The sequence below is a fragment of the Rattus norvegicus genome, chromosome 7 (genome assembly GCF_036323735.1).
Source record: "Rattus norvegicus strain BN/NHsdMcwi chromosome 7, GRCr8, whole genome shotgun sequence".
Classification (NCBI taxonomy): domain Eukaryota; kingdom Metazoa; phylum Chordata; class Mammalia; order Rodentia; family Muridae; genus Rattus; species Rattus norvegicus.
Window position 1 is genome coordinate 30,573,991 of NC_086025.1, and position 25,990 is coordinate 30,599,980.

At 46.2% G+C, this 25,990-nt stretch overlaps 1 protein-coding gene across 3 annotated transcripts in view; it reads left to right on the top strand.

The window, feature by feature from the left end:
- The window catches only part of Fgd6 (FYVE, RhoGEF and PH domain containing 6), a 115,299-nt gene extending 89,391 nt beyond the window's left edge, over window positions 1–25,908 (top strand). The window contains exons 9-21 of one of the 3 annotated variants that reach the window (NM_001137645.1): window positions 357–407; window positions 3,161–3,219; window positions 3,300–3,371; window positions 4,711–4,779; window positions 5,362–5,445; window positions 7,112–7,191; window positions 13,408–13,510; window positions 14,232–14,375; window positions 15,610–15,712; window positions 17,778–17,905; window positions 18,578–18,706; window positions 19,246–19,394; window positions 21,576–21,816. In NM_001137645.1, coding sequence (NP_001131117.1) covers window positions 357–407; window positions 3,161–3,219; window positions 3,300–3,371; window positions 4,711–4,779; window positions 5,362–5,445; window positions 7,112–7,191; window positions 13,408–13,510; window positions 14,232–14,375; window positions 15,610–15,712; window positions 17,778–17,905; window positions 18,578–18,706; window positions 19,246–19,394; window positions 21,576–21,612 — 1,208 coding nt within the window. In that variant the 3' untranslated portion in view covers window positions 21,613–21,816. Of the gene's footprint in view, window positions 1–356; window positions 408–3,160; window positions 3,220–3,299; window positions 3,372–4,710; window positions 4,780–5,361; window positions 5,446–7,111; window positions 7,192–8,591; window positions 13,511–14,231; window positions 14,376–15,609; window positions 15,713–17,777; window positions 17,906–18,577; window positions 18,707–19,245; window positions 19,395–21,575 lie in introns of those variants that run through there. The other 2 variants (XM_039079738.2, XM_063264098.1) reach the window with 2 other exon arrangements.
- The last annotated feature ends 82 nt before the right edge of the window (window positions 25,909–25,990 follow it).

Genomic DNA, 25,990 nt, shown 5'->3' on the forward strand with positions numbered 1-25,990 from the left:
TAGTAAAATTACAGTTCTGAAATAGCACTGAAAAATCATTTAGGGGCTCCCCCAGCATGATGAACTGTGTTAAAGGGTCATAGCTTTAGGAAGGTTAAGAATCACCCGCTTTTAAAGTCTTTGCACAGCGCTTGCCTAGGAAGCGCAAGGCCCTGGGTTCAGTCCCCAGCTCCGGGAAAAAAAAAAAAAAAGAACAACAACAAAAAAAAAGTCTTTGCACTTCTGGTTCTATGTGCCCAATCTCAGGGCTTTGTTCTTCCAGAGTTGGACTAAAAGTAAAAGCGAAGTATTAAAGAGATGACTTAGAATTGTCCGTACTGCATTGCTCTAAATACTCTGGTTTGTTTCTTTTCTAGATTATTTAAAGAACCTCCTAGAAGACTCTGTAGACCACAGAGACACCCAAGGTAACTCCCCTCAGCCTCGGTGTTAAATTACATTTACCTAGGGCTGGAAAGGGAAAATGCACAGAACAAAACTCACACTTGAAACTCCTTTTGGAAAGTCCCCTCAGGCAGCTCAAACTATTACCAGGGAGAGTGGCAAAGTGCTGCCTCGGGCAGGGGACAGCGGTCACAGGAGACCCTCAGGCTCCCTCACCCCACCCCACCCCTGGGGCAGTGGGCGGTCCTGGCCTGATCTGGATGCCTCTTTCCCTTGTGTTGCTCCATCACTCAGCTGTGGTGGGTTCAATCTGTCTTTCGGAACCAGATGATCCATGAGGTCATTTCCTATTGAAAATCCCTCCCACGAGTGACTAAACTAGAGGTCAAGGATGGAGTGTAAGCCAGGCACTGCGACAAACACACGTAATCCCAGTACTTGGGAAACGACCACAGGAGGATTGCCAAGTGTCTGAGGCTAGCCTGGGGTACAGATTGACCCCTGACAAAGCAACCCATAAAAGGATAAAATCTAAAGCAGCCTGTCGTTTGGAGAACACTTTTGCTAGAGGCTTACCTTTCCACACTCTCTTACACCTTAACCCCTCCCCGAGCGCACACACTCTTTCAAGACAAGATTTTGCAATGTGTACCACAAGCTGACCTCAAGTACAAGATCTTCCCAGGTTTGAGGATTACAGCCACATGCCTCCCTACCTGGCCTTTTCAGTAAGGAAAATAGCACAGTACAAGGAAGTGTAGTCTCTCCATGTCAGACTAACTCTGGTTGGGGTTTCTGTTTCTCCTCATTCTCTCTTCGGTTTCTCAGAATGTATTAGCAAGTCCGTGTCCACTCCGTTAATGTTCGATTTCAAGCACATCCTGTGTATTCTGTGTTATCTTCAGATTGAGAACTTGAGTGGGCATGGGGGCTGAGGGGTGCGGCTCGGCAGTTAAGAGCACTTGTTCTTGCAGAGGACTCGGGTTCAGGTCCCAGCACCCACAAGCTGGCTTACACCAGCCACAACTCTAGCTCCTCGTCCAGCCTCTGCAGGCACCAGGCACACACACACACACACACACACACACACAGTGCACATACATGCAGGCAGAACACTCACACACATGAAATAACATTTAAAAAGCACTGTGCTTGTCTCACAGCCTACTTAGAGATTGGGCATCCTTCTCTCACGGTTACTTCATGTCTCCAATGTCTTCTATTTGTGTTTTGTTGTTTCATCTTTTGTTGGCTTGGCTTGAGCTTTCAAAACAAGGTTTAATTGTAGTATAGGTTGGCTTAAAAGTTGCTGTGTAGCCAAGGGTGACCTTGAACTCCTAACCACGCCCACGAGAGTGCTCTGGTTAAGTCACCAGGTTTTGCCACCCGGTCTTGCTATTTTGTTTCGAGGCACAATGACCTTGAACTCATGATCCTCTTGCCCCGGCTTCTTTTGAGTGCCAAGGACTGTGCCTCTATCCCCAGCTTAGTTTCTTTGATGTAATGTTTGTTTGTGATACTGTAAATTCAATTCAGGACACGGGCTAAGCAAATGCTCTACCACTGAGGGACACCCACACCCCAAAGTTACACTAGCATCCTATTTAAAAGAAAAAGCTTGAGGTTGCCTTAAATGATGTTCCGTGTCCTCAGTAAAGACATCGTCCAGCTGATGAAGAAATTTAAAATCTCTTTCAAAACAAATAATAAAGGAGATAGGGTTAGAGTAAGGATGCCCTGAGCTATGCTGAGTCATTTAGAAAGAGGAGACTATGACGGTTAAAGAGGCAAAGGAGTTTGGCTAAGGAAAAAGCAGGACTGTAGATGAACTTGAGTAGACAGAAGGAAGAGTAGGCACTGCTGGCATGAGTCTGTCTTGTGAAGAATAAAACATAAGGCCCGAGGTTATAGGTCACCAGTTCAGTGCTCACTCAGCATGTACAAGGCTCGGTTTGCTCCCCAGGACGACCCCCCCATATCCTCATTATAGTGATCTTGATAGAGCCCCGAGCTCTGTCCCACGCCTCAAGATTTCTGTCTTCAAGGAGATGGTCAGTGAGTTTATAGATGAAGTAGAGAGTTTGAAGTGGAGGATCTGGGTCCATGGGAACCACCTACCATCAACTGAAATAGCCAGCGAGCAGTGAGGTACACTGTGTGGTCAGAAGCAGGGAGTAGATGGCATGCAGGCAGCTGTGCACAGGCCTGTACTGGGGTGACGGGAAGTGAAGCAAGTACATCTTTGAAAGGTAGACAGCCGGGGTAAAGAGGTGGAGTGGTCAGCCTCTCTTAAGGAGATGGCATGGGGTGAGAACAGTTGTAGAGCTTGAACATCAGGTGACCAAGTAGCTGTGTCTTTATCATTCATCCACTCAGTCCTAAGGTTCTCAGCCCTGCTCACCACAAACTGCAGCAAGCCAGTGAGGTGGGCATTTCCATGGAAACCATGAGGATGGGCTGTGGTTAAATTCTGGCATATGGCGGGGATTGCTATATAAACACTCCCTTGTTTCCTTTATAACAGTGATAAGGTTGTGCATTTTCTGTTTTGTTTTGTTTATGCCTGTTTTCCCCTGGTTCTACCCTCACTGGATCTTAATGTCTGTAGTCAATCCTAATGTCAATCCTAATGTCTGTAGTTCTGGCTACTCACAAGCAACCAAGTTCCCCTCAGAGTTTAGGTACTGCATAGTAGGTGCTTTGTCAACCGGGCCTGCTTATGTTGGAACCTGCTTCCTTGGTAACCAAACACCGTCTCTATTCCTGTATATTCTAGATGCCCTAGCTGTTGTCATAGAGGTAGCTAACCATGCCAATGACACCATGAAGCAAGGGGTGAGTATCCGGAGGTCAAGGGCTGGTACCTGTGGAAGCTGGAAGCCTAGCCTTCACGTGGTCTACCTTATCTCCTGTAGGACAACTTTCAGAAGCTCATGCAAATTCAGTACAGCTTGAGTGGACACCATGAAATCGTGCAGCCTGGGCGGGTAAGCGTCCTAGAATGCCTCCTACAGTCTAATATGCTGCCTGGGCACTGTCTGTAGCTATTTTCATTTTACTTCTGAAAATGAGTTGTGTTACTCTTCAGTGACCTAATCCTCATCGTTTTATCCATTCAAAACAGAATGCCGTAAGTCACAGTGACAAGCAGTCCAATTCAATTAGGAGACAGGCAGAGGACCCCATGGAGTTCCAGTAGAGTAATTTAGTGGGATCATTTGATCGTGTAAGACCAACTGAGCTCACACAGCTTTGGAGACATTGTCATTGAAAATCTTTAGGCCTTGAAGGGAAAGAGATTGCTGTTTTGATGCTCCTCACAGAACACAGAAGTGGTCTAAGAGATGAGCTCAGGAAGTTGCACACTGTAATTGTCAGGTCATTGGGTGTGCTCCAAATCGAGTACACACAGGCAATTACATGTCAGTTCATAGAGTAATCCCTGGGGTCAACACAGGACTTAGGAGACTGATCGTTATACCTGACTTCTTTTAAAATTTTCTTTATAATTTTTGGCTTCTTCCTCTTTTTTATCTTTTTAAGAAAAAATTCAGGGGTGTGTGTGTGTTTGTGTGTGTGTGTGTGTGTGTGTGTGTGTGTGTGTGTGTGTGTGTTAGAGTGAGAAAGAACAGTCGTTGGGAGGGTTCTCTCCTACCATGCAAGGCTTAGGAATTGAACTCAGTTCATCAGGCTTTGCAGCAATTACCTTTACCCACTGAGGCCTCTCATTGGCCCCTTCCTATCTTTTTGGAGACAGTCTTATATAGTCTAGGCTAGCCTTGAACTTACGTTCCGCCTCCCAAGTACTGGAATTACAGAAGGACACTCCACCTCATGCTTGGTTTATTGAAATGCTAAGAAATCAATCCCAGAACTTCCTTCAAGCATATCTTGCCCAACTGAGCAAATCGTCACCTTCTTTTCCCCCTTAAAATACTTGTTTATTTATAGTTTATGCATATGAGCGTTTTGTCTACCTGTGTATAATGTACACCACGTGCCTGCAGTACCCCTCAGAGGTCAGAAGAGAGCGTCAGATATCCTGGAACTAGAGTTACAGGCAGTTGAGCGCTGGCCTCAGCGATAGCAGCTAGTTACCTTATCCACTGAGCCACCTCCCCAGCCCCTCTATAGTTGTTTTGTTTTTTTAGTCCCATTTCTAAATTGGTATTAGGGCTTAAAAAGAGACCATGACCAAGTCACAAAGCGTCTCCACGCATCCCACAAAAAAATCAGTTCAAGGAGAAGAATGTTGAACAGGAATTCTGTTTACTGTCGTCATGTGGTGATGGGAGGACTAACCGAGTGTTTGCTTGGGTGAACTAGGTGTTTCTTAAAGAAGGCATCCTGATGAAGCTGTCTCGGAAAGTCATGCAGCCGCGAATGATTTTCCTGGTAAGCGGCTCTGTGTGGTTTGATTGGTCCAGGCCATAGCACTGCACAGTGGGAGGCACGGAGAACACATGAGCTTAGTGTGCTCACACAGCAGCTTAGTGGTATTTGGGGGTAGCCATCTTGCTTGTTTCGAGCATAGGAATTGATGAGATCTGTTATGATACTTGATCAGAATTTTTTTTCCTCTTAGAATTTAGTTTATTTCATTTTAAATTTGGAAGAATTGTTCTAGTCAGTTGTTTATTCCAGGCAGATTATAACTCTTAGTGTGATTTAGAATCCATAGAACATCTTAATAGAACTTGGAAATGAAAGAGCAATCAGAAGGGCATTTGGTCATCACCGACGAAGCAGATTCCAGCCTAAGTAAGTCCCGTAGACAAAACACCCACTACACAGTAACTAAACTCTGGGAGGACCTTGGCTGCCTGTGAATCACCAGAACGACTGGACATTAAGATTCAGGATATAACCAGGGAAAACAGGCCAAAACAGGTTACGTCTCTGACAGGTAGCCTTTATTGTGTGTGTGTTTACCGGTATCTTCGTTGCTGAAAGTTAGTTCTATGTTTTTCCTTTCAGTTTAATGATGCTCTACTGTACACCACACCCATGCAGTCTGGGATGTACAAACTGAACAACATGCTCTCCTTGGCTGGAATGAAGGTCCGTGTGTACCTTACATTTCTCACTTACCCAAACATCTGTAGAAATGAATGCCTGGGATAGTCATTCTCTCACACCCTCACCTTTCTGCTTCTGTTTGCTCCTGCTCACGCCTCTGCTCATTCCTGTCAGGAGTTTACTCTTGTGTTACCTCATCCAAGGAAGAGTTATTGACAACTACTGTAAGCAAAAACAATAGCCAATTTGATAAAAAAAAATATGAGGATGAATTAAAGAGTGATCCATTTTGTTTCTGTTTCTGTCCAAACCTCCCTGAGCCCCAAGACCCAAGACTTTGCAGTAATAAAGACAAAATAAATGCAGAGTCATAAAGATCAAGGCACAGTGAGCACTTTCAGGAGTTTAAGACTCCCCTGGCAGCACAGCATGCACTTTGAATCTCACCCACTAGGAGAGGCTCAGGGGCTTTCTCAACTACATAGTGAGTTCGAGGCTAGCTTCAGCTACTCGGGGCACTGCCTAAGTAGACTGAATAAACAGGTAGATAGGTAGGCAGGTAGCCAAAGACTGGTTGGTGGTATATGCCTTTAGTCCCCAGTACACGGAGGGCTGAAACAGGAGGATAATTTGAGTTCAGTAGCTCAAGAGTACCTGAGGCAGCATAGTAGGACTATCACGTTAAATATAAATATATATGTCCCTGTAAGGGGGTGGGTTGTCTTAGGCTTTCTATTGCTGTGAAGAGGCACCATGACCACCATAACGCTTACAAAAGAAAACATTTAATGGGATGTCTTACAGTTCACAGGTTTAGTCTGTTGTCATCATGGCAGGAAGCATGGCAACATGCAGGCAGACATGGTGCTGGAAAGTAGCTGAGACTTCTACATCTAGATTGGCAGGCAGAAGTAAGCGAGAGTGACACTGGGTCTGGCTTGAGCATCTGAAACCTCAAAGCCCGCCCCCAATGACACACTTCCTCCAACAAGGCCACACCCACTCCAACAAGGCCACACCCACTCTAACAAGGCCACACCTCCAGTAATGCTCCTCCCTGTCTGTGAGTCTGTGGAAGCCATTTTCATTATGTCATTCCCCTGCCTGGCCTATGTAGCCAGGCCTGGGATTGAACTCCTTATCCTCCAGCCATGACCTTTCAAGTGCCAGACTCAGATGAGAGCAACCATAGCAAGCCTCGTGGTTTTATGAGAGAGTCTACTCTGTAGCACAGGTCAGCTTAGTAATCAAGACGATCGTTTGTCTGATCTTCCTGAATGCCGACATCACTGGTGTGAGCCGTCATAGCCAAGAAGAGCATGCATGTTTATAGGTGTGGTGAACTTTCAACAGACACCTGAGGAACGGCAGGTGCTCCATAGTGAGACCCTCTCTGAAATAAAACAGAAAGAAAAACCCAGCCCTTGACAGAGAATCAGTGAGCCTTGCGGTATGAATTACAGACAGACATGTTGGGACAGAGCAGATATCCAGACCTAAAACTTGGAGATGCGGAAGTAGCTGCCCGTGCCTCTCATTCCAATTTGTCTGGGGCACAGAGTCGATGGCCGAGTGTGGTGGTACATAAAGCTAAATAGGGAGATGGCTGTGCGTGTCAGCGTCCAGGGGTCTGGGCAGCTCCAGCGCTGGCGCACATGTCAGATTTTCGGCATGATAAGTTTGTCAGATGTTCGTACCCTTCTTCCAGGTCAGAAAACCTACCCAGGAGGCATATCAGAACGAGTTAAAGATTGAAAGTGTAGAGCGTTCTTTCATCCTCTCAGCAAGGTAAGTGTGAGCGAGCGAGCGAGTGTGCATGAGTGTGTGCGCGAGCATGAGTGTGAGCGTGTGTTCATCGCATTTTCACGTGCACATATATCGGAATGACATTTTGGTTGGGCAGTGGTGGCGTAGGGCTTGTCCTGGTCTACAGGTTAAGGGCATCCAGGGCTGCACAGAGAAAACCCATCTTGGGAAAAAAAAACAAAACAAACAAAAAGAAATGACATTTTGCCAGCGTATTTCACTCAGATCATTTGTTTACTTTCAACATTTAGGTCAACTGGTAGACATTTTCGTCCTTCCTTCCCTAGAACTGCTTACTCCCAAGGGTACTCCACATTGTCAAACAGACAGAGAGCTGAGACAAGAACATGCTGGACACATAAAACACGTGTGTGTCAAATATTTCTGTAGTTCAACATGTGTTTCCAAACTGCTTTATCCTGTGCTAGAAAGATTTCGTGTGTCACTTAAGGTTCATAGCCTAGTGATAGCTATCTCATTAAAAATGAGGGCACCAACTTACACACAGATCCAGAGTAGAAATCAAAGTTTCCGCGTTCGCGTCCGCCGTTACTGTGGTGTATGATATCACATTACCTCACACTGAAACCTACAGTGGCTCACGTGTAATGAAAGCATGTCATAAGGCTGGGCTTCATGGCACACGCTTACGGCCATGCAAGATTATCGTCCTCTACACAGTGACTTTGAGGCCAACCCTCGTATGAGACCCTGTGTTACGAAGCTGTAATGTAAGCCAAGCATTAAGGACACACAACGTTGTGTGGCTCCCACAAGTGTAACTCCCTGTACTATGCTCCACGCTGCTCCGCAGACTGTGCGCTTTGATTTGGTTGTTTAGAGGCCAGATCTCCTTATGTGACCTGGCTGGCCCCAAATTATTAGCAGTCCTCCCCCACCCTTGTTTTGGGATTATAGCCGCGTGCTACCACACCCTCCTCAGTATTGTGTAATCCATGAGGTGAAAGTTTGCGGCAGCTCTGCATCCGGCCTTTCAGTGCCCTTTTGCTCTTTATAAGTTAGTGATGCATGGGTGTGTTTATGCAACGTGCAGCTCTTCACAGGAGGGGAGAAGAGGATCTAGAGCGCAGGTGTCTGTGGAGCTCCACGATCCATGAGTGGTCCTCATGGCGGCTCAGCAGTACCGTGACTACAACTTGATGTCTCTCTCAGTCATATTTCTGAAATTCTCACAATTTTTTCTCCTTATTATATCTGTTTGTATGATCTGTAATACATGATCGTCGATGTTAACATTTAATTGGTTTTGGGCACCATGATCATGCGTACGTGATGTTGAACTTAACTGGGAAGTATGTTTTTCTGACTTCAAACTGACTGTTTCCTCATATGTTTCCCTCTCCCATGTCCTATTTTCTTAGACAAAATTCCCCTACCATGGACTATAAGTGTTCAACCCACAGGAAGAGTTACACATCCCTCACTTTAAATCAAAAGCTACAAGTGATCAAGGTTCATACGGAAGGTGTGTCCAAAGCCCCAACAAACAGAAAACTAGGCTTTGGGGTCAGTTGGCCGTGTCATAAGTGGAAAGGAAAAGTTCTTGAAGTTGGTTATGCTACTCCACCAATACGTGGATAAAAGGAGCCTTGCTGTTTCATGGGGTTCATTCGAGTGATGTGGATAGAAAATGAAATCAGTAGCAGCAGTCCCTTAACCGAAGCCTGATCTCAAGTAAGGTCCTGTGTAGTTCTGTGACGGTCAGGAGAGGGGAGGCACTGCAGCAGAGAGTGTGACGCCAGCATGGGTCACTCCATGAGGTTCATGCCGTGTCTCAGCAAATGCAAGCAGATGATGAACAGGGAAAGCAGCAGCATGCTGACACAGGTGTGCATGCTGACACAGGTGTGCATGCTGACACAGGTGTGCAGTGACTTACACGGAAGATGCGGTGACTGCACAAGGTGGTGTACCAGCCAGCACATCTGTAGCAACGGCCATCTGAAACTTGATAGCTAAGGAGGAGTTGGTACCCAGCTTCCGGATCGTGTCTCCACGCATGACCCCCTATGCTTCATTCTTCTGCCTTTTACGGGAAGCTCCCCTATCTGGCATCCATTACTTCTGTCAGTCAGTAAAATGGAGCCTCTGCCTTTGGCCAAGTATTGTACTAGGCATAGCGGCATAGTGGATGAGTGAAAGAGCCTTTCCTCACCAAGCTTGTCCACCAGAGCAGACAGAGAGGAAGGAAGTTGTGGTTAAGTAGAACACAAGAAGAGTACTACTTGTTGTGTGACTGTTAGGTGAGCTAGTATAGGGCAAAAAGGACCTGAAGATAGTCCCTGAGGGGCTGTCGTGGCCACTGACTTGTGAAGGGTAGGTGTTGGATCACTAAGCACAGACAAAGGGAGGGGCGTCCTGGTCCTTAGGAACAATGACTAGAAAGATCCTGAGGTAGAAAGAAGCATGTAGAATGAACTAGGAAATGATGGGGAAAGGAGAGAGAGAGAGAGAGAGAGAGAGAGAGAGAGAGAGAGAGAGAGAGAGAGAGAGTGAGTCAGCACTTGAAGTAGAGTAGTAGTTTCGGGAATAATTGAGGCTGGTGTGAACGCTGAACTTGTGGGGCATCAGCATGGAGCTTCAGGCTCCCAAGGATCGCAGTGTGAGAGAGAGGCCTGGGCTGGGTGCGTGTGTGCGTGTGTGTGTGCGTGTGTGTGTGTGTGTGCGTGTGTGTGTGTGTGTGTGTATGTCTGTGTGTGTGTGTGTGTGCGCGCATGGCGCATGTGCGTGTGTTGAATGCCATCATCCTGGGAGATGACCAAACCTATAAGACTGAATGACGGTGCACAGAGAGACTTCGGGTCCCTGTGAGACACTTGGAATTCTTCAGGTCCTGTCAGTCCCTCTGCAGACTTGCCCTGCCACCTGAACAGAACAGTGTTCCCTTCTATGTATGCATTATGTGCTGGTTACTTTTCACTACCGGAAGGTGTGAGCCCTTAGCTGAAACCGAGTTGTGTGTATGGTTCACCTCTTAGTCCCTAACCCATAATAATCACCCGGTAAATGTAGTTCAGAAGAGCCACAGTAATGCTGCCTCTAACCATCAGTGTTATACCCTATAGTCAGCACAAACATCAGTGTGACAAGGTCTGATGTACCAGAAGTCCCTCTGACTAGACAGTTCTCTCTCTCTCTCTCTCTCTCTCTCTCTCTCTCTCTCTCTCTCTCTCTCTCTAACTCATTGCAAAGAGAAGAAAATAATTTTGCTTGGCAAAAGTTCTCCTTCTGTAGATGCTATATAAAACAAAGCCAACTATATAAAATATACTACAGAAACAAAGTACTCAGCCTGTTTGTCAGTCTAAGGAAGATGTGGGTTCTTTTGCTATTCATGCTACAAAAGACCTTAGGATGTCAGCAGTGGATGCTTCAGGCAACTGTGTGTGGTCTGTAAGAAATGTGTTATCAAGAGCTGGTAAACATCGTCTTGGCAGAAGCCTGCACAAGAGAGCGCCAGGAATGATTAAACAAAAGAACAGCATATGTGACATGATTTGCACAGTCAAATCACATTCCGCATGCTCCCGGGGCTCCAAACAAATCCAATAGCAATTCTCAAATTAGCCATCTGCCTCTCTGTTTTCGGTTACTTTGAGCAAAGAGCTGGCAGTGGAAGGAAGGCCGTAATGATTCATGAATGTTTGCCTGGGAGTCCGAGAGTCTGTTCCTATATTGTACCTCTTCAGAGAACACATAGCAGATGGTGCCATCATGGAAGTGAAGGTTCAGCCCTTCACTGCGCTTGGGTCTCAGCTCAGGACTCAGTAACCTGGCGTCTACAGTGCCAGTGTCTAACACTGCTGTTCCCCAGTTCCTTGTCCCTACACGGTGACAATATCTCATAATCTAACAGGTGAAGTAAGAATACATCTATGAGCATCCCATGGGCTCCCACGATGAGCAATGATGACATCTGTGAGGCATTTAGTGCTGTTGGCCGAGTGTGGCAGCCATCTTTGGCAGTAATATTAGAACAGTAGAAGTGGCAGGCATATTTCATTTGGTTTAGAAAGAAAAATGTTATTTCTCTTTTTGTTCTTTGTATATAATGAAAATTTGGGAAATATATTAATTCTGTAAATTTTTCAACCATATAAGTAAATATCCTAAGTGGCATTTATCGGGGAAGTACATTACTGGAGGTATTTATATGGGAAAGGCGAGTGACTGTAGTATCTTCCCCAGTAATGAGGGAGCCAGGACCGTGCAGATCAGTAGTGGGGAGAGCATGTGGCCTATGATTCTTGAGGTCCTATGACTGATCTTCAGCCCTGCAAAGGGAGAGGAAGACAAAAATCATCCAAAAAGCAGTACTCTGTGGCCATATTCCCCCGTTCGTGATGGAGTTCTGTTTGTTTCTATCCCATTCTTACGATAGGACTGTTTATACTTAAAAGTAGAGTGAATAGTACAATAAGACCCTGAGCTACAGAAACCAAGAACGCCACTAACTTTTCTTGTTTTACAGTTTTCTAAAGTGTTTTAAATCCAGTTGTCAGGTCATTTTGTACCCTTTAATATTATGATTCAAGAAGTTGAGATTTCTTTACACAGTTATACTCTCCTTGTGGTGGACTTGTTGACTGTTAAAGTCTCCTTTCTTCCCCTTTCCTCTTCTGTGTGTGTGTATACACACACACACACACACACACACACACACACACACACATTCACATATTTAAATCACCTAAAGTGTGCCAGGACGTTTGGAATATGCAAAACAAAATTTTAAATGACTTCATAACTGTCTCCATACCAATATCGAATGGGAATTAACCGGAGTCTTGGGGGGAGAGGCATGGTTGAAAGATGCAAAACAAGAATGGCCTCTTCTAGGCCGGCCTCTTTCACACCGGAGGGGGGTTGAGGACAACGTTTGGTGACAGAGGAATAGGAGCAAAGCTTAGGTACTGTGTAGCTTGGAGCCCTGACAAGGCAGGCAGTTTCCTTTGTTTACTTCTTCAGCTAAAAACAGGTTCCTGTCACCTCACTCCCTCTTGTCTTCCCGATCCTTCCACAGTGTGCCTTTACATAATATCATAGTTCTTAGCACGACTCCACTCACCTCATACTAAAACTAAGCAAACTTAGCAGAGACGAAGTGGTTAGATATCGATGCCTGAGTTAGTTTCTGCTGGTCTGAGTAGACGGTAGGTGTTCATCAGCCTCAGGGTCTTAGGGTCTTACTGCTGTGAACAGACACCGTGACCAAGGCAAGTCTAATAGGTGACAACATTTAATTGGGGCTGGCTTACAGGTTCAGAGGTTCAGTCCAGAATCATCAAGGTGGGAGCATGGCAGCATCCAGGCAGGCAAGGCAGAGGGGGCAGAGGGCGAAGAGAGACATGCAGTTAAACAGGTAGAGGACAGGCAGCTAAAGAAACAAACTTTTAAAGTTTGCAGAAGCCAGCAGAAGCAAATGGTCCACACCTAGGAGATGTATGTGAGGGTTTCGGCACCAGCTGTGTGAGAGGAGATGCAGTAAAGAAGCTGCATGACCATCTGTCTCTATTGATTGAGGAAGGTGTCTATGTAGATGACAAGGAGAGGGGGCTTGGGAGTAGGAGTGCAAGGAACAGCCAGAGGCATCAGGAAGAGCCCAGAGCAGAGAGAGAAAGAAGCAGACTGAACATGGCCAGCAACTGGACATAAGGCCAGGGCTAAGGAAATGGAACAGTGTGAGAAACAGAGAAGATAGAGTTGGAAAATGATAGAGCCCATGTGGGAGACAAGTGGGGGATGGGAAGCTTGCTGTTATACAGAGAACAGTGGGTGTTTGGGAGGGAGGAAGCATGAGGATGTAAAATGGCCAGGATGCTAGCATGGACGTGGAAATGTCTAACCGGTGCTGTGTCACGGAAGGAATCTGGAGGCCAGCATGGTCTTCAATACGGAACCACGGGTAGCCATGTTCTTCTGCCAGAGGTAAAGAAAACGGACTGCTGTTGGCAGATGGGAACCAGTTTCGCAAGTTCCTGAGGAATGCTGGCTGTATCTAAGTGCCAGCTTCCTGTAATCCAGGTTTTAGACAGACGAGCGGGCCTGCCCTTTTAGGGGGAAGATGGAGTACCCTTTGGACCTGATAGGAGGGTGGTATTAGTTGTCAGGGAGAGGAACAAAAGATAGAGGACTCAGTGCTGACATCTGCTTGATGGAACCTTTTGCTCCCACCAGTTCTGCCTCAGAAAGAGACGACTGGCTGGAGGCCATATCCAGGGCTATAGAAGAGTATGCCAAGAAAAGAATCACCTTCTGCCCCAGCAGGAGTCTTGATGAGGTACTGTTGTCTTCTCTCTTTCTGGCCTCGCTTTCAGGATTTGCTTTTCATTTAAGCTCACAGAGGTTCAGGAAAGGAACTTGTTTTTCAGAGGTGGGTTGGAGGAGGTTGTCCTCATAGTTTCTCCTAGTTATAAAACTGAAGTGTCGAAAACTTTACTTATTTGCCTGTGTGTGTGTGTGTGTGTGTGTGTGTGTGTGTGTGTGTGTGTGTGTGTATGTATGTATGTATACATGCACGCTCATGCACACATATATACACACACACATACACACACACACCACCCATGGGAATGTGTTGGTGGGGGGGTTCTGTGTCTCTGTATCTCTGTGTGTTTGTATCTGTGTGTCTGTGCTGGTAGGAGCGTATTTGGGGGAGGGAGTGCGTGTCTCTGTGTATTCTAGGGATTGATCTCAGGAACTTAGACTTAACACAAGTTCTGCCCCCCCAGCTCCATCCCCAGCTTTCACCTTAGGAAGCAGAGAATGGATAGTTTAAGGAAGAAGCCAAGCATCGCAGTACCACAGGCATCTTTTGCAGATGACTTTGCAGCAGAGGATTTTCAAGTGTTAACGTACTGAAGACTCAAATACTATGTTAGCCCACCCCCCACCCCCACCCCACTGATGCCAGCAGCACCATAGAAACCTCCTAAAAAGATGTGGTTCTGTCTATCACAGGCAGCATACACCAGATAATCAGAGTCATTCTGCTTCCACAGGACTCAGAAAGGAAAGAAGAAGTCAGCCCTCTTGGGGCAAAGGCTCCCATCTGGATTCCTGACACCAGAGCCACCATGTGTATGATTTGCACAAGTGAATTCACCCTGACCTGGAGAAGACACCACTGCAGGGCCTGTGGGAAGGTCAGAGGGACCGCATCTGTTCCCGTTGTGATGTCTGTGGCTCTGGGCTATGCACAGTGAGGGAGTATTTCCCTCAGAAGTCACTGAAGTATACAAGCAGGAAGGACAGCACTAGCGAAAGCAGCGATGTTGTCTGATCTATATGTTTAGGGTTGGAGTAGGGAATATTCTTAGGGACTTTCCTTTCTCCACTCTCCAACCATGGTTACAGTACTATTGCAGTCACAGAGGACATACATCCAAATATGGAAACTCAGCCAGGCACGATGGCACTTGCCTGTAATCTCTGCCCTCAGAAAGCTGAAGCAGGAGGATCTCCATGAGTTTAAGGCCAACCTTTTTGTCTTAAAACACAAACAAAATCCCAATTCTATAGACTTATATTTATACTACGTCTTGGTTTTTTTTAGCCTTCTTCCTGTAGACAAGATCAGTAAGAAGGTCTCTATGTAGAATTGGCTGGCCTTGAACTCACAGAGCTCCACTTGCCTCTTCCACCTGGTTGCTGGTGTCAAAGGTGTGTGCCCTACGCCTGCCTCAGCAAATCAACTTAGGAAGAGAAACGATTTACCTTGGCTTACACTTTGGGACTTTAAGCTCAAGACAATTGGCCTGTAGTGTTGGGGTTAAGGCAGCATGTCGTGCTGAGAGCATGGAGTTGGCAAAGCCATTGACTTGATAGTTACAAATGAGAGAAGTGGAAGAAATGACCGCAGCATCCCCTCTAAAGGTCCAACACCCTAGCAACCTTTTCAAGTTTCTGCCTCCTCCCAAGTGGGAACTTCAACAGCACATGGGTCTCTAGAAGAGATTTCTGACCCATACCAAAGCGTAAGCTTTCAGGGTTTCTTTGGCAGAATGAACACAGTGACAGGGAGCTCCTTTGACTTACAGTCGCAGGGAAGTAGTGTTGCTGTGGCAACGATGCTTAGGGATGCTAAGGGGTGATGCTTAGAATCGGGTGGTCAGCGACCGACAGAACTTCCTGCACACTGGGCGGTGTTCTGAAGCCTTGTGTTAGCACATTATCTGTGAAACGAGCCCTCAGGGCTCATGCATAGCCTCTCAAACGTGGCCGTGTAAGCGCTCCCACTACCTGCAGGAACGTGGAGAGAAGGGAGATTTAGTCACTGTCAAACTGTTTTGAAAGGGGACCGTGCTATAAACTGCAGCCGTTTTCTGTAGATTGTAGTCTGAAGTTTTTCTGAATGAAGTAATTCCCGTGTGCTTTCAGATCGTGTGCCAAGCTTGCTCGTCCAACAAGTGTGGCTTGGATTACCTGAAAGGGCAGCCGGCGAGAGTGTGCGAGCTCTGCTTCCAAGAGCTGCAGAAACTAGGTAACATAGAAGTAACATGTAGCCAAGCGGTCTGACCGCTCAGATGCTTTCAGCCGTCCAGAAGAGTCAGCGCGAATGCAGACTTGTCATAATGCCACTGATTCCTAGAGAAATTAGACTGGGCCTTTTTTTTTTTTAAAGCAATGTGAAATGGTTCTACTAAGAAAACTAATTATTGAATTATTATTACAGAATGGAATGCTTAACACGAAAGGTAACTTAAACCCGGGAGCTATTTGAAGTTTCAGTTTACTAAGTAGTGTTTCATTTATGTTCCTTGAGTTTCATTCATTTTCATGTGCATGAGTGTTTTGCCTGAGCGAATGTCATGGTATACCACAGATAGTGACCACATGCATGTGTGGCACCTCCAGAGGTCAGAGGAGGGTGTTGGATCTCCCGGAACTGGAGTTAAGAGTGGTTGTGAGCCAACATGTGAGTGCTGGGTAACCTTAACCACTGGGCCGTCTCTCTCTAGTCCTCATTTTTCAGTTCGAGATGGCTTTTCCTTTCTTTCTTCCCCTCACCCAGAGGACCAAACCCAGAGCTTTGCGGGTATGAGGCAAGGGCCTCACAGGTGAGCTGCATTCCCCAAATGTTTCTATCTGCAAAGTAACACAGTGTGGAAGCTTGCCGGCTGGCACTTGCTTAGTGACGTCGAGTCCGCTGGATGATTGGTTTTCTGTTGACTTCTTTATTGAGATGATTTCTTTGTGTAACCCATAGTAGGCTGGAGCTCTCAGCCTTCCAAGTATTACCACTGCTCGTTTGCCCACAAGGCAAAGTAAACCCAGCTTACCGGCCTGCTCAAGTCTGTAGTTTACATTTCTGAAACTCATGGGATCTAAATTCTAAAAGCATTTTCCTGCATATCCAGAAACATAGCTTATTAGGAAAGAGGACTACCTATGCAAATCACTGAGACGCCATGCTGTCTTAGAATCCAGGTTTTTACAAATCAGTAGTTATGGTTTGTCCGAGTTTCGGAAGACACGCAGTGTGTATTCTTTGTTGTCTGTTGCACCCTTTGTTCTCTCAGTAAACCAATGTGAAGCGAAAACATTCCTCTCTCACCACCCAACTCTGCCGACTCACTAGATCTTGTCAGTTCCATCTCAAAACAGTCTCACTTGTCTTGTTTCGTGTCAACCATAACGGGAGTGATACTATATTAATACCATGTGGCAAATTCCTCTGCCTGCCTACAGCCTTCTCTAAACGCAGTCTGGGAGGAGTGTGGCTCAGTGGAAAGTGCCTGCCTACTGTGTGCAAGGCCTGGGCTTTATCCTTAGCACCATGAAAAGCAAAGCCGTGAGACAAGGATGACCGATGAGAGCCGGGGAGGGTGGCCCACACGTGTAATCCAGCACTCAGGAGGGAGGCTGAAGCAGGTAGATGGCCACGAGGCCAGCCCGTTCAGTCTTCCCTGGCCTAGTCGGCATTCCAGATCTCCCAGAGCCACCCTACCCCGATTCCGCTCCTAGCCTCGTCATTCAACAAGCTCGTGTTCTGGTTCACACATCTCTGCCGTCGTCTCTATCCGCCTCTAAGTCAGTAGGGAAGTAAGATTGATTGTCATTGTATGTTTCAGAATTGATCGATTGACGGTTAATTGAGATGGAGTCTCATGGAACTCAGGTTGAGGGAGAACTTGGCTGGGCTGAGCAAGGACAGACCTTGACCTCCTGATCCCCCTGCCTCCATCTCCCAAGTGCTGGGGCGACAGGCGTGGGCCAGGCCCATCCCCTCACAAGGAACCGTTACTTTACCTTTTGACTCTGAGGACTGAACACAGGGCACTGTGCCCACAAAGCAGGCACTGTGTCACTGAGCCGTGTAGCTGACTGTCCCAAAATTCTAAGGACACAGAAATGTGGTCTTTTCACACGGTTCGTAGTTCAAGAAGTCTATGTCTGATCAACTGAGCTCCACTCAGCCCTCACCTTCTGCCTCGGTCTCTTGAGAGCCCTCTCACGGGCATCCTGTGTGTCGCTGTTTACTGATTTTAGTAGTGATTCTGAGTGCTCCCCCTTGCTTGCCACATGAGCATTTCTCTCTGTTGCAGATCACCAGCTGTCCCCCAGGATTGGGTCTCCTGGAAATCACAAGTCTCCTTCAAGTGCCTTATCTTCAGTCTTACATAGCATCCCCTCAGGGAGGAAACAGAAGAAAATCCCTGCTGCCCTCAAAGAAGTAAGTGCATCCTTTAAACCCGACGGGGCTGGATTTCATAAAGAACGGCATCATTTCCCGTCCCCTTTAGGACATCAGTTTTAGTCCTCTGATGGAGATGGCAGCTGCCTGGAAGGTTTTCTTCACTTTATGACCCAAGTCACTGACAAGATGGCTGCAGAAAGCTGTGGGTGCCCAACAGCAGACCAGAGTGCATGCTGACCTCGGGGCTCCCTCACTATCACAAGTATCTGGTCCACCTTTCAGAGTGCACGCTAGCACCCCAGCACTTCTCCCCCCCCCCGAACTCCAGCTCACAGAGTCTCACAGCCTGGCTGTCCTCACTCTGCCCTGCTCCTGGGTCCTCAGCCCTCTCTAGCCCGTGCCCTTCTCCCCTCTCTAGCAGATGGCCCTGGCCCTGTCTAGTCTGCTGGCCAAGTTCAGGCTCCTCCTTTCTGTCTTCTGCCCTGGCGTCTCTCTCATATGTACAATAAAACCCTTAACCATCTCACAGAGCGGCCATGGTGGCACAGTTCTCTACTGCACTCCCTCAAATGCAGAGAAAACCCAGTGTTATTCTGACACGTCGTCATGGTTATGGCTTTCAGTAGCTTGTGGTTACAAGTACCCGCTTTTTACTGTGGTGTTTGTTCTGAGAACTACTGAACTACACACAGGGCTTGCTCCTTCTAGGTGTCAGCGAACACAGAGGACTCCACCATGAGCGGCTACCTCTACAGATCCAAGGGCAGTAAAAAGCCGTGGAAACACCTATGGTTCGTCATCAAGAACAAAGTGCTCTACACATACGCTGCAAGCGAGGTGAGGCGGACGCCGAAGAGCGACTTTGGGGGTTCGTTTTATGTAGCACCTGGAAGGGAGAAGCATGAGTTCAAGGTCAGCCTCAGTTAGAGAAGGAGTTTGAGGCTACCTTGAGTTACACGAGACTCTGAGAAGAAGGAAGGGAGGAGCAGACATGGTGGTCTATGCCTGGAGAATCCAGGCAAGAGAATTACTGTGAGTTCCGGGTCTGCCTGGGCTATAGAGTGAGACCCTGACTCGACCAGCCAGAGTCCCGGAGTTCCTGGGCGGGATCTAGGTGAGAGTCACGGTAAGTGCGTGTGTGTGTGTCTCCCTCCATGAAATGAGTGTTCCTCACCGACGTTCCTTGGCTATAGTGCAAACCATACTTCAGTGGCTATAAGCAAGGTGAAAGCTGGCAGGTGGCTCACCGCTCACTAAGTAGAACCAAGCGGCCAGAAGTACTGTGTGTAAAATCGAGCTCTACAAATCAAGACCTTTCAAACCCGCTTAGAGCTCCATCTGAAAGCCTACCTTCCTTTGGCCTGTTTTTAAATTAGGATGTGGCAGCTTTGGAAAGTCAGCCCTTATTGGGATTCACCGTCGCTCAAGTCAAAGACGAGCACTCGGATCCTAGAGTGTTTCAGCTGCTGCACAAAGGCTTGCTGTTCTACGTGTTCAAGGCAGACGACGCCCACTCCACTCAGAGGTCGGTAATGAGAGTGTCCCTGTCCACGGGAGCTGCCAAGCCTTCCTCTTAGATGGCATTTCAGAAGCATGGATGACAGCTCAGAATCGAGCCATCCAAATCGGGAGGATCTAACCTGTTACTCGGATAGTTTTAAAACAGGAGATGGGTGGTCTTGTCCATACTGTTTGTCTGCATGGGTCTCGGGAGGAAGCGCTTGGAGTTCTGCTGAGGAAGGCAGACCTGCAGGAGCAAGCCCTCTCCCTCAGAGAGGGCAGAATTCCCCCATGCAGTGGACCAGCAGGACATAAAACACCTGCTGGCTAACGACAGCACATGCTAAGAGACTCACGGCTGTTTCTAGTGACAGTATTTTTGACGGTCAAGGCTGAAACAGTCTCTTAGGAGACTCCCTGCAGCTGTGTATCTGTGCAGTGAAGGCCCCTCAGCTCGAAAGCTCAGCTCTCCTCTCACTTGATTTAGTCGGCCTCACAAAGCACGCTGCCGCTTTCATTTCAGAAGGGGTTGGTCCTGTTTTCTCAGCTTTGGAGTTAAGCCTGGGGATCAGGCATCAGATGAGGGCAGCCTTGCAGGCCATTAAGAGCTAGTGTGCTAGAATTACACGTGTTCCTGAGTACCCACCAGGCATGGGGCTAAACTCTGAATCATCCCCCTGCCTCCAGCTGTTTTAGGAAAAGCAACAGTGTCTAGTTGTTATTGCGTGTGTATGTATGTCTGTGCACACATGCGTGCTGGTGGAGGTCGGAAGGGATGGTCGGGTCCTCTGGTTGTGAGCCACCCGATGGGTGCTGGGAACTGTGTAGACAGTCGGTGCTCATAAGTGCTGCATCTCTCCAGCCCCTGTGGAATTTCCTAAAAGCATTCTATTATAGCATAACATAAGCGATTGGCACCTAAAATGTGTTGTTTTGGAAACCCTGTCCTTGACATTTGAGCTGAATGTTGTAAGCCGTTCTTAGATTTAGTGGTTTCAGATGACCATAGCTCACTCCGGTCGTTCTTCTGTAATGTGTTACTGTAAAAGCCATATATCAGTAAGCGTGGGGTGGAGTAGGGCCCAGGCAGTCCAGACACAAATGGGCACAGCCCGAGGGTCTTCTCAGTAACTGCAGCTGTGCGCTACCAGACGAGGCTTTTAGACTGAAGGATTTCTGATGACTTCTAGGAAATTTTGGAAATTATGTTGTATGTAAATTTTTTATCTTATAGTTGACCAAATGCCAGATCAGTTCCCTTTCATTGAGAAATGTAGAACAAGTTTGTTTTAAGGGATTTACAAGGGAGTTTTGGTTGGTAGAATTGAGAGGAAAAACAAAACCATAGCTAGTTTCCAAAACTCACTGAGTCAGGACACCTGAGAGAGAGAAAAGGAGTTGTAATAAGGGCCTTTGTTGGCATACCTCTTCCATAGGCAAGTAAATACACACATGTACATGCACACGCACACACTCAAGCACACACTCACATATACATACATACACTCACATATTCATACACACACACACACATACTCAGGCATATATATATACACACATATACTCAACACACACTCAGACACACATATACACACATACTCAACACACACATATACATACATACTCACACACATGTACATACACACACATATACACACTTATTCACACACATGTACATATACAGGCATACTCAACACACATATACATACACACATGTACATATACACACATACTCAACACACACATATACATACACACATATACACACATACTCAAACACACACTCGTATATACATACACACACATTCAAACACACACATACACAAATGCTTAACATTCCTTTACTGTGTGTGTGTTCCAAAATGGCGTTAGTGTGGGGGCAAGAGGATAGTCTGCAGGAGCAAGTTTCCAACTTCCACCAAGTAGGTCCCAGGGACCCTAAACTCGGGTTGTCATGCTTGGTGGCAAGCATCTTTACCTACTGTGCCTTCTCACTGATTCTAGGACATGTTAGAACATTCACACATGAGCTAGTAATGTCACAAAGAAAGCACTCTCCGGGGGAAACATTGGCTTAGATTACCAAGTAAAGGTTAGCTAACTGTGTGTAAGAACTCCCGTGTACTGTAGCAGAGGTCCTAAGTGACACACTCACAGGTGTCACACAGCTGAATTCTCAGGCCTAACAGCTGTCTCTCATCACCAGGTGGATAGACGCATTTCAGGAGGGCACAGTATTATAGCCACACTGACTGCACTGCCTCTGAGGTTCCAACAAGGTGGAGAATGGCATAAAAGCTACTCAAAAGCCGTGTGAAAACGAACACTGCCAAGACAAGTCCACCCACCGTCGTTGTGAGATAGAGTGTTTTGTTAGGTATATACAGTTCCTAAAAATGTCTTTCATGTTTGTTATTTATTAAAATGTTGATGTTTACTCGTTGGTTAGAGCTGTTTCCAAGACTCACACTGAATTCTGAAGTACTGTTTAGAGACCGGGAACTTACCGTAATACTGTATCCTGCATACTGTCGCCGACGTGCCGTCCACACTGTTGTCTCTGCCTTACACCATGACGCTTTCACTGTTGGTAAATCTTTACGAGTAAAGCACAGGGCTTAAGACACAAGTGTCCATGCAATGCTTGGTGTAGAAATTACAGTTTTAAAATCTCTGATGAAATGCGTATTGTTGAGTTGCTAAGCCTAGGTGGGATTTTTTTTATATTGCAGTAGTGAGGCACAGAGGCAGCTTCTACCTCAGTAACTGTGAAATGAAATCCCAGCAGGGTCAGTACTGACAACTTTGTCCACAGCCCCCCAAACTCCCACACCCCATAAGGGCTCGCCAATGGCCAGGCTGGCCTCGAACTAACTGTGTAGCTTAGGCAAAGCTTGAGCCGCACACAGCCTTCCTGCCTCAGCCTCTAAGTAACTGGAGTCACAGTCCTGCCCCTCCATGCCCAGCCTTCATCGAAAACTGCCAGTTCAGTGCCAATGGGAGTGACAGACACTCACGTTGGCCTGGAACTTGTGTAACCCATGCCAGCCTGTGACTCACGCTTCTCAACTGCTAGAATTACATGTGTGTGCCACTAAGCTCAGTGATTAATGTTTTAAGACACAGACTATGGCAGGTAACATGTTACCTAATACCCTCTATTATTTTTAAGAGTTTTGATGCCAAGTCAGTGGTGGTATTTATATCTAAAAGGATGTCACATTTTCTGTAACATGTACTTTACAAGTGATCTAAAACAACTATTTTTAAAGGAAATTTTATGCTACTTTGATTTGTTCCCCTTAACATTTTAAATGTCATCTTTTTTTCTTTTTCTTCTTCCTATTCCTCCTCCTCCTTCTCTTCCTCCTCCTCTTCTTCCTTCCCTCCCTCCCACCCTTCTCCCTCCCTCTGTCTTGAGACACAGTCCTTCAGTGCAGCCCAGGCCGGCCTGATGCTCACCGCCCTGCCTCACATCCTATTTAGATGTGTGCTACCACACGGACCTTATCAGTCAGCGTCCCTCGATAGGAAAGGTCTGCATTCCTAATTCTGGCATACTTACTGTTTAACACGCACACCCTCTTGCATGTGTTGATAAGCAGCAGGAGAAGGAAGTTATGCTTAAAATTGTGTCAGTGTTTAAATATTTTGTTGACTGAGTTTAAACTGTCAGCTACAAGGCAGGGTTATACAGAAAATATCCTATTAAAGGCTATAAGAATTTTCTGCCTCATCATGGTTCTTAGTGCGATGTCAGTAGTAGAGAATTATAATCTGAATACTATTTTGTTTTTATCCTGAACACCATCACAAGGCCTTTTGGATGCCATTCGCTGCAGATTAAATAGACCTAGATGTAGCAGGTCCAGGTTTTCTTGGATGTCGCTGGCTACAGCACAGTTTGAAGCCCCGTACAGTTTCACAGAATGCTACATGCTACCTTCCTGGCCACAGGAAGCAAATTAGTTCTTCGGAACATATTTTAATTGGATCCCACATGAGCATCCGCGTAACGTTTGTAATGCACTCTTTTTGGAGACAGGACTCCTTTTACTTTATATTTCTATCTTTTGTGTTGAATTCTCAACCTCGTTAAAATGTTCTTTCTTGTAAGCCTCAAAAAAGTCTAAGAAACATTAACTAGGTCTTCTGTTTTCTAACACACAACAGAATCAAGAAAGTATTCAAAATCTGTACACACATACAGAGAGAGAGAGAGAGAGAGAGAGAGAGAGAGAGAGAGGTGTAGAAATCCGTGTGTGATTATATTTGCTTAGTCTTATGAAGAACTTTGCAAAAGGCAGCATATGAGCTCTCAGATCGTGACCCCTCCCGTAAGACATTCTAAATGTAAGATTGTGTTCCCTGTCCCCTGATCCCTTCATAAACCACTAAGGACTGCCAACCATGTATTTAACATGGCTCATTCAATGGCATTTGATAAGAACATATTTATAATTTGTTGTAAAACTACTTTAAAAAAATATCACTGAACCCAGGGACTCAATGCAGATACTCTACCCCTGAGCTTGCCCCATTGCTAACATTTATGGACAAATGGTGCCGGGGCAGTCTAGATGTGGAGAACATCTCTCTCCTGGATCCCGGAATGCTGCTCATTACACATGCGTGTGCTGCCACCAGACCCCGGCTCCGGTGTCTCCTACCCTAAGCCAGAAAGTAACGGAGACAAGATGGCAGGCTGAGCTGGGAGAGGGGACATTCTCAGTGTCCCCAACAGTATTCCTCCTCTGTCTGCAGCAGCTAAAATAGAGGATGGCACCCCACCGCGCCCCCCAATTCCTAAGAGAAGGAAAAGGAACATTGGTCACATTATCCTGTTTCTGAACCTCTTTCTGTTTTCTGATGTAACCAGTCTCGGTCTGTTTTCCCTGACGGCCCTTGTTTTTTCCCCAGTAAGAAGCATGACTCTGAGTACAGACTGATGTTTTTTTAAACGCTGTCCGACATCCCGCTTTGATTTATAACAATGGAATGGCACTGAAGGAAACAACTCAGAAGTATGTTTTTGTCTGCCGGATACGTAGAGGCTATGTAGGAATGGAGGAGCCTCCTATGTGAGAACATAGTGTCATCACCATGTGCGGTTATGCCTTAAATGCCCTTCCGCTGGGCTCATTATAGTCAAAATGCTGGAATTTCCATAAGCAAATCCTACCTCAGTGTACTCCTGGATCCTTAAGGATAGACACCATATATAATCTGTGCGTTTCTAAGGGATCTTCGCAGCTTTAGTTGAATACATTGAAGGCAGAATTCCCAAGGTGTTTTGCCTTGAGTAAGAATCTCACTGTTTTTCCCAAGACAGCTCCTGCTGCCTCCCCCTCAGGGTGTCACCCTGCCTAACTCAGTCAGCTACCACTGACGTAGTCTCCAAAGCCCTTCCAACCCAGGTCATAGGCCCACGTTCCTCACCGTCCTGCAAGCCCACAGTCATGGCAAGACTAGGGCTCAGCTTTCTCCCTGCCTGTTTCCTTCAGGACTCCACCTGGACTCTGGAACCTGACTGAGTCTCTCTTGTCCTTACCGTCTTCATTCTTCTGCCCCTTATGGGTGCCACGCCTTTCCCTCTGAGCCACAGTGGCACACACTTGCTACCATGGATGAGGCCCCGGATTCAAGCCCTTATCCAGGAAAGCAACTAGCTTTTTTTTTTCTTCTTGGTTTTAACCCCCTTTTGTGTAGTCTCCTTTAGACATATCAAAGCAATCTGCGTACAGCAGAATTCTGATTTAGTTGCTATTCCTGTGAGCTTCAGGGCATTCTGAGTGGTTTGGCTGGCTTCAGCCTTTTTCTGTTCCTACCATTCCCATTGTCCTCATATCAGTCAGCCCAGCTCTGCCCATTGTTCTGTGACACTTCCCAGTGATAGGGTCCTGTTCTCCTCTCTGTTAGACTATCCGAGCTCTCTTCCTTGGCTTCCTGTGATCACTAAACAGTGTTGTCCTTCTTACCAAATTCTGTCCTTGAAAACATTTTACCTTGTTCACTGGAGGTCGCCCACATCCAACAACTGTCTTCCGTGCAGTGAATAAATGTTTGCCTGCTGAGTTAAATATCTTCAATGGGTCCCAAAAAAGTATCTTCGGTACCCATGCTCTGGAGTGTACGTCACTTTTAATTTTACTTTCTAAATGCAAATCCATAGTGTTTTCTCTTACAGGAAAAGTCAGTTACTACTGGGAAGGAATTTTAAGAAAGGAAACAGCAAAGACAGCAGTGGTTCTGATGGGAATTTGCCTGCTAGGAAAATAAGTTTAAAGGTGGTGGGAGCTTTTAAAAGACTAAATATCAAAGTATTTTGTTTTTCTCTTTCATGGAGTTATTTGCTGCATGTAAGAACCAATTTCAGAAAAGAAATTAATCACTTTTAATTCTCAAAACACTTTTTTTAAACATAAAGTGATCATGGTTTGTATCTTACTGTTCATAAGAAATTTTATAAATAAAATAGCATTGTAAATAATGTTAATATGTATTATAATTCATACAAAATAAATGCACTGTGATATCTACTGCTGGTGTGGAGTTCGTTATTAGACGTTTGGGGTTGTGCTCATGTGTTGATGCCGTGCAGTCCAGGGTGGCCCTCAGCGT